Source organism: Cydia amplana, chromosome Z (genome assembly GCF_948474715.1).
Source record: "Cydia amplana chromosome Z, ilCydAmpl1.1, whole genome shotgun sequence".
NCBI classification, from domain to species: Eukaryota; Metazoa; Arthropoda; class Insecta; order Lepidoptera; family Tortricidae; genus Cydia; species Cydia amplana.
This window is the reverse complement of record NC_086096.1, coordinates 16,054,045-16,062,741: the sequence shown is the minus strand read 5'-3', so window position 1 is coordinate 16,062,741 and position 8,697 is coordinate 16,054,045. Positions and strand designations below refer to the sequence as shown.

Here is an 8,697-nt window from a genome sequence, read left to right as displayed (position 1 = left end):
CATTGTTATAAGAACGATTTAAGCTAATTATTATCGTTTTATAATGCAATACTGCGATTGACTGACTTCGTATCATACCTAGTTCCGAAGAACCGCAGGATGCTAGCGTAGGATAGGAACTATGAAGGTACCTAACCTAACTAGTTACGTTCCTATTACATAGTCGTTCATTAAGTACCACTTTTCAGTTTCAGCTAATTACTTTCCTCGAGGTTCTTCTTTGGCTGAGAAATGTCGAAAATACTGGCTCCTCCCGTGAGTTGTCCCAACTGTCGCCTCATGTATGTCGGCGTGGAGGTGTCTCTCGCTCCGGTTTGGCTCTGTTGGCGACGAGACATCCAATAATAATAAGTTATTGGATCACGAGGACCCCAGTGTCTTGAGGGATTGAAGGAGGACTTCATTTTCTGAAAATATACATTTCCACTTGAGTGTCTCGTTTTTACAATGCTTTTTTTACAGTTTAATTTATAGGTAAATAATAGTCTTATAAACTAAACATAGGTAGGGGAGAGTGGAGCGGACACATAAGGGAATGTCAATGAACCCTCGTTCTTAAAGCGTTTGTTAGAGTATCGTCTAAAGTCCAGTAGACTTGGCTCACGAGATAACCGCCATGTGGGATGTTGATTCGACGATCATTGTCCCGATAGTTGTATCAGCGAACGGTCTAATAGCGAAGAGTCTCAACCAACATCTTGAGAGACTCTCGATAGGTGGTTGGATCAAGGGTCAGATGCAGAAGGCGGTGATCTTGGACACGGCGCGGATAGTCCGCCGGTTCCTCTCTCTGCAGCCCAGACCACCGGCAGCTTGGGCCTTGCACCGCTGCTGGCGGCACCCTAGGTTAGGTTTTTTTATAATATGTTTATAAGTATTTTGTATTGTTTTTGTAAATGTTTTTGTATTTTATTTTTATATCCATATTATAAAATAACCTAACTTAGAGAAGATAAATAAATAAAGAGAATAATAATAATATGTATAAGTAACTCAACCACTCGAATTTTAAATGTAATTATATGATATGTAGGTATCTATATCCCTATGGACTATGGATAAGTGCCTTAAACTAAAAACTTAAATTTTAAAGTGTCTGTTTTAATACCTATTGCTTACTTTATGATAATAATTATGTTTATAATAATAATTTTGTGTTTTAAATATTTTAGTTTTATCATTTTTGCGTAGATACCTATAATTAGACGGTGTACCTATAAAAGACACTTGAATTATAAAAAGCTTTGATTAGGATTTTTCGTTTTAATTTTCTGAATAAAAAAATGTGACTAATAAGAAATGAAATTTAGATATGTACTTACTTGATTTTTTGATTTAGTTTAGGACAACTGAGCTGAGATGAGTCATAAGTAAGTAGGTAGTTACATATATATATCTAATATTGACGAGGTCCTCATGCCTATGTATATGCCACACGATAGACAAGGTTTTATCCTCAACAAGACGGAACTTACTTTAGGAATAGTACGAGCATTTCGTGATAAGCATTGCAAAACAGCTTGTGAATAACAGGAAATCAAAACATTAGAACTAATTTGATAGTTTTGACAAGATTCGTAATGCTCATTACACTTTAACGACTTACCCCTAATAAATCGAACTGAACTTGTTTAGCAACAGACGTCGCAGCTAATGCAAAGAAAACTGTAGCAGCCACTGATGCTGTAGCCAGAATAGTGATAGCGTCCCACGGGGCCTCCGTCCATTGTTCGTCACCGAGGAATGTGGCCACCAGCCACCACACAGTGACCGCCGACACGGCAACAGGCGCGGCGAACCAGCCAAACACCCACGGTTTCGCTAATGCCCGCCCTGTTAAAAACTCCACGTCCTCCACCAATAGCTTCCAGCCTGTAGTTGAAATGAGATAGCTTAATTTCAGGTCGTACATTTATGTATGTCACACGTCTAGGATAGAATTAACAACTAGGCTTACGCCAAGTTCGCCGTTACCTATTGTTTAGTATTAAACACAGTTCTCGCTCTCGCTTCACAATATCGAGCATATGTATGACACGACTTGTTACTAAGACAACTCGAATCCACATTCAGTAAAAACCAGGGGTCTTATTTGACTTGACCCATGTCACCTACACTACTTTTCCGAGCCACAGTAACAAAGTGAATCCTATTGGTAAAATAGTAAACACACTAGGTATTTTACCTACTAGTTGCTTTATTATAATTTACCGTGGACAGTAACTTCCCTTACACGCCGTTATTGTTCACGAAAAGTTAAAAGCATACAATTTTATACATGCATGTGATGGTAACACGTGCCGTCGCCGTAAATGTTCACAACAAAGTATAATAAAATACAGCAGATGAAACTTACTGTAAATAAATATGAAAGCCAGAACCTCTAAAACAGTTGCTATGCAGATGAGAAGAGGAACCGCAGTGTCTTCTAGCACTGATAAAGCGGGTAGCCCTCCTACCAACACTCCCAGCGCTGCCGCCGCGCCGAAAAACGAGCCCGTGAACGATATCAACCGCCACCCTTGCCCGCCCACTCGCCGGAAGTGGTCGTACAGTGGAAATAATTGTACTAGCTAAAACATAGTAAACAAGTAAGGGATCAACCACACCGTAGCTATATAATATCGCACTGTTTAAGGTGACCACATGCGCATTCGCATTTCACCGTGCATACACTGCAATTAGTTCCAACATTAACGTACCTAATAAAAATCGGCTGTTCACATAGGTATGTAATTATCTCTAATAATACCTACTTATGATTAATTTAACAGCATTTGAAATACAGTAAATACGTATGTACGTTAAGGTCAAAATACAATAAACCGTTGGAAATTTAGGTCGTGGGGAATTAAGATACACACACAGACTATTTCTAAGTCAGGGGCGGTATTTAAAAAAAGTAAAAGACAGTATTACCATTGAAATAATTCCTGAAAAGAATAACAAGGCGTATACAAGTATTGGCCAAATGATGTGGAAGCTGTGAGACTCCGCGGCTCTGTACATCTGCACTAGCACGGCCAGGGCGGTCTCGTCGCGGTCCTCGCCGCCGCCCGCTACGCTGAACCAGAATACTGCGCCGAGCCAGCTACATACCACATTCGCTGTTACCAGAAACCACGTCGTTCTGCGAAATCAAAAATAAATGTAACTCAATGTTTACTTAATGTCAAACATTATAACTTATGCAGGGTACATTCGTAGAGCACGTTTTTTTATACATTTACAATATAATAATTGAAATGGATCTTCTAAAACGATCTAATATACATATTATTATATCGTTGTCTGATTGTGAGTGTGTGAGAGAGAGAGACACCCACAACACAAGCCTTCTTGAGTTTACTGTGAGATGTGAGAGGGTGGAACTTAGTCAAACTGTGTAAGAATATCCCTTAATATTTATTTATTATAATATACATACGATACGTACCTATACATATATGTAATATACTAATGCATAAATAGGTACATAGAAAACACCCAAGACTCAGGAACAATAAATGCCCTTACCTACCGGGATTCGAACCCGACCATCGGCTTCATAGACAGGCAATAGTGCATTTTGTCATAAACTTAAAATTCACATTGAGTAGGTTTTTCCTCACCGCTGAACGTCGGCATTTGAATATATCGCGGTGCCGGACGATATAAGGAAGCCGCCAGCCGTTTGCGATGACAAAACAGCTTGAATAAAGGCGCTATGCCATATCTTCGACTCCAAATAATGATGCCAGTCATGTTGCCTTTGAAACATTGCCAAATTGCTCCTGGTCCCAATACAACTTGCAATCACAACCATTAGTATCAATACTAATGGTCCCAAAGCATATAAAATCCGTTTCATCAGTTTTATGGGATTGTAAAATCTGAAAATCGAAACAAGTATTCTAAATAGATTTTTTCGGTTTGTCGGTGATGGCATCCGGTAAAACACTTATTTAATTTAGTCACTCAGGACATAGAGAAAAAAATACATAGAGTGCTCACTCCATACATCAGTTCAGACTATTAATTTCAGTGTCTACATCTAGCATCGAGTAGCGGAACTATCAGTACTGCTACTTGACAATAGACGTAGCACCGACCGGAAAGTCTTATCTCAACAGCATAAGACTTTCCGGTCGGTGGCGACATCTATTGTCAAGTAGCAGTACTGATAGTTCCGCTACTCGATGCTAGATGCTAATAGTCTTTTTGGTACTAAAACTGATGTATGGAGTGAGCACTCTATGTATTTTTTTCTCTATGCTCAGGACTACATTCAATGGATCGTAATCATTCCACTTTGGAGACAATTCGCGTCACTGGAAAAAACGGAGACATGGGTACTACGAGTATGTTACGCTTTATGACCTGGGGGTCCAGCAAAGAGTAAAATCGACATAAAACTGCATCGGCATAACAAATGCTACGAACAGTCACGTGACTATTTCCAAACATTAGGTACCTATATCAACGATTGTCATCTTGGCTAGGTCCCGAGGTTTAACTTAATTTAATAAAGATCCCAACAAGACGAGGGGACGAGTGGAATAGTAGGAAAACCACGCAAGAACTACGAGTACGTGTTAAATAAATGTACGTACTTACATAAAAGGAAAAATAATCCATAGAACTATGGTCAACATAGACAAAGCCAAGTAATATTCAGGCTGCTCCGCAAGCGGCGCCAAAAAAGTGGAACTGTAAGAGAAAAGTAAAAACAACTATGTACCTACCTAATGATTCAAATAATACATTAAAGTTTCGGTACATTTACGAGAATGCATAATAAAAACAATGAGCTTACTTCAAGCATGTTATTTCAGTAGATTCATATCTGTCTTCGTCCTGTCGATGATAAAAAAACTGTTAAAATTATTTACGCGAACTAAGTACATTGTACGAGTACCTATGTATTTAATTGGTTTCTTTTATTGGATTGGAACTTACTGATATCATAATAGGCTCCGTGCATTCCCATATGGGAATAGATCTATTTACGGTAAAGAGAATGTAGATCAGTGCCGATAAAGCAACATATATTATTGAGTATATGCTTGCAATGTATGAAATGAGTAATCTTATGTAGCCAACACCTGAAACAAAAACCACAAAGAAATCATATAAATAGTAACATAAAGTTAGAAAAATAATAACAAGTTATTAATTTATTTTACACTTTATTACACATCAAAAAAAGTACAAATGGAGGACTTAATGCCTCATGGCATTCTGTACCAGTTAACCATAGGGCCAAAAAGAAAAATATATTAGATGCAGTGAGAACAGCGTTTAAAACAGCGGTCGGCAAGGTTTAGAAGCAAACAAGTGCTACAGAATACATAACTATACTTTATCTAATCTTATCTTATTTTGTTGCTAATATCGATAGGGATTTTTAAAAATTAACGCTTTTTAAACCCTTAGGGCCCTTGTCGATGAAATGGCCGCCATACGTTTTGTGAAAACAGAAATAGTAGGTACGAGTAGGTATAGAGCCGTCGAGCGCCGTTTACTTAAGCTGCCAAATTTTTGGGCACAATATTTTGCCTTCTTTACAAATCTGTGTAAGAATTTTGTTTCGTGTCTATGATAACAGCTCCAACGAAGCTCAAAGTACCTAAATTAATGTTTTGTAACTACCTACTAAGTTAAGCTAAGTTACAAAATTAAGTGGATAAAAGGGTGACAAATACCTTTAAAGAAAGGCACCGCTCTCCAAACGCCAACTGCGTCTTGTTGACTAAGTTGTCCTATAGTCAGCTGCATTAGCGTAGCCGGGAGAGCAAAAATTACCATGGCAATGCTCAACACCAATAAATAAGACACCCCACCGTATCGGTACGCCTCGCGGGGAACCCTCCACGTACTGTTAAAGCTGACTGCCACTGCCAAAGTGCACAAGTGCGCTCGTATGGCCTCCCAGTTCATCTGCTCCTACGAAAGATGACATCAGACAAACTATCCAAAATCGACACATCATCACCACTATAACAAAACCAGGTAATTATTATTTCATCAATAGCCCTTTCAGGTTGCCAGGTGTTTCTATAAATTAATTGTAACAACTGTGTGCCATGGTTCCCAATAAACAATTTCTGATTTCACGAAGTGACAGTAAACATCTTTATTGACAAACAATTACTTGGTCGTTTAAATACGAGTAGGTATATCTATCATAGCACACATTAATCCAAAATGGGAGCACTAGAATAATATACACTTCACATAATAGATATATTCACCCACCTTTAAATTTAAAAAATGCATTGATTTCCCTTTTACTCTACACTCTTTATCATATACAAGGCTCATCTCATGGTATACTGAAGCAGATAAAATTTAAAGAGCACCACAAAGCCGTTCGAGATCGTATTGGGCAACATTTTGCAGATAAAATAGAGATAAACAGATAATAATCAGTTACGGTTCTAAAATATATCGATTTGAATCGACGCACTGGGGACGTTCAAGTGAAGCTCTATTTGCTCTAGAGATATCGGCCAACAATCCTGTACTGAGATATATATGCGGCACATTTAACATAAATAAGTATACACGATCTTATCTAAATAATGTTATGGTCGGGTATATATCTCGTGCATCAACCTTCTTACTCCTGCCCTAGTAGCACGGTCGCATTTTTATCATTTATCACCATGCCTGTCACGTTCTAACAAGTATGTAAGTGCGAAAGTGACGGGCTTAGTGATAGTGGATAAAAAATGGAACCGTGCTGAGCCCGCTGGTAAGACAAATATAGGCTGATGTAACCTCAATAGTCCGCAATGTATGTAATTAAAATCGCATTCAGACAACACGCGGCGCTACTCTCAAACTGCTATTATATGTACTTAATATATCGATGTGATCAATTCGCTATATAAAATAATACATCGTTAATGAGTCGTGGAATGTATCTAAAGCTAAAATGGAGAAATAGTCAAAATCTCGCGAGTAACGCGGTGTTGTATGGGGGTTGTCTATCTTGTAAGTATATTAATTATTATTTACTAGTCTCGGCTATAATGAAAAGTAACTATACTTTTTGACACTGATTTCAATATTTTTTTATTGGTGCGTATTTTCAGTATGTCTCGTTAATTGGATTGAAATAAAATAAATATGATGAGTTTCACCGTAAGCTTTAATTTATATTGTAGATAAAATAGGTTTACAACTAATTTATATTCCACAATTTAATTACAGATATAGAGCCTAAGTGCATTGCGTTGCGTTATAATAAGTAAAATAAGACACAGTGTTATTTATAATGTTTACACTCCTTCGTCAGGATTATCTGTTCATGTTTTTAGTGTAAAAGGCTTAAACGACGATAATTATATTTATCTATATCGTTTTACACAAAATAAATCACCACTTTGGTGTTTCAGTTATACATATATCGTAACGGTGCAATAAGTACAGCTAGAAGTAATTTCCTTAAAACATCGCGAATCCCCTTTATAAAAAGTTAATTTATGCTACCACTACAATAGGAGATTAGATTACCATATTAAACAAAATAATCTAAAAGTGTAACAATATTTAACTAGATACAACTACCGCTTTAATTCAGTCATAATTTCGCCATTATAAACACTTATATGCACGTTTAGATCTTCTTTGGAAAATATCTGTCAATTGATTAAGACTTTACGCACTTATACGATTCCCATCTGCTAGCCATTGTATACATATGTACTTGTTTAATTAAACAACGGTACCTCTGCAAAAGGCGCATGAATCATATAAGTGCATGCCAGATCCTACACTAGTTTCAAACAAGTTATATGTAACATAAATGTTACCTCTCAACAGACTTGCCTAGTGGTTATATTTTAACAACATTGATTTACATGGTGTAAAGTAAAAGTAACAATTAATAGAAATATGCTCGTATTTTACAACTCCAATCTTCAATAATACTTAATCATTTATACACATAAAATGTAAATATTTAAATTAATATTGTAGGGATTGCGCTAATTTTTAACTGGCTTAATAGAAAAATAAAAAAATCATCAGATAATGTAATATAGGTACAGATTTTGCAAGTAAAGTTTCTACCAGCATTATTTCATGACTACCTACTATGTATAGTTGTTTTTGTAAGAAACAACGACAAACGCCAAAATGTCAATGTCAGCAGATAAAATGAAAATTCTAACCATTTTGCATTTGCGTCTTTGTTAATTAATTTTAGGGTCTAGATGTAAAAAGAAGGAAACAGTTAAAAATAATATTTTTTGTTACAATAATGCCTGCCGAGACCAGTTCACGGCTGCTGCACCCGTGAATGGATTCCAGCAGGCGTTCTACACGACATCAAACTTGCCTCTGCGTTGTTGGCTTTGATCCCACACACGCCTCCCATAGGTCCGGGACCCCATGGTCCCGAAATATGGATAGACATAAACAATAATAAAAAAACCATTAATAAAAATGTGATGTTTCAAACATGTAACCCTTAGGGATTTTTTATTTTTATTTTAATTAATTTATAGCCAGGTGTAGGTGTGTTGACTCTACTTGTATTTATTTATAAGTGACTGTAGCCTCAGCATATCTGAGTGTTGTGATTGTGGCATAAGCTACGAGCAAGTTATGCAAGTAAACACGTTATTAAGAAAACGTTGCGATTACTGGGTACCGTTGAGACGGAAGTACATAGTTTAAAATATGAAATTTAAAATTCATTCAAGAAGA

The 8,697-nt window shown here is 36.9% G+C and overlaps 1 protein-coding gene across 1 annotated transcript; it reads right to left on the bottom strand.

The window, feature by feature from the left end:
* Nucleotides 1–177: 177 nt before the first annotated feature.
* LOC134661825 (sodium-dependent nutrient amino acid transporter 1-like) lies at nt 178–5,940 on the bottom strand. Its single transcript, XM_063518020.1, has 9 exons — nt 5,685–5,940; nt 4,927–5,084; nt 4,796–4,836; nt 4,597–4,689; nt 3,612–3,872; nt 2,920–3,130; nt 2,357–2,573; nt 1,607–1,872; nt 178–407 (listed from the first exon to the last, which is right to left on the bottom strand). The coding sequence occupies exons 1-9, from the start codon at nt 5,917–5,919 to the stop codon at nt 195–197; spliced, it is 1,695 nt and encodes a 564-aa protein (XP_063374090.1). The 5' UTR covers nt 5,920–5,940; the 3' UTR covers nt 178–194.
* Nucleotides 5,941–8,697: the final 2,757 nt, after the last annotated feature.

Excerpts from the sequence above, each read along its gene's own strand:
- LOC134661825 (XM_063518020.1), bottom strand. The coding sequence starts at position 5,919 with ATGAACTGGGAGGCCATACGAGCGCACTTGTGCACTTTGGCAGTGGCA. Across the intron at positions 5,085-5,684 it reads AGCGGTGCCTTTCTTTAAAG|GTGTTGGCTACATAAGATTA; the intron begins GTATTTGTCACC and ends TTTTTGTTTCAG. Across the intron at positions 3,873-4,596 it reads TGGATTATTTTTCCTTTTAT|ATTTTACAATCCCATAAAAC; the intron begins GTAAGTACGTAC and ends TTCGATTTTCAG.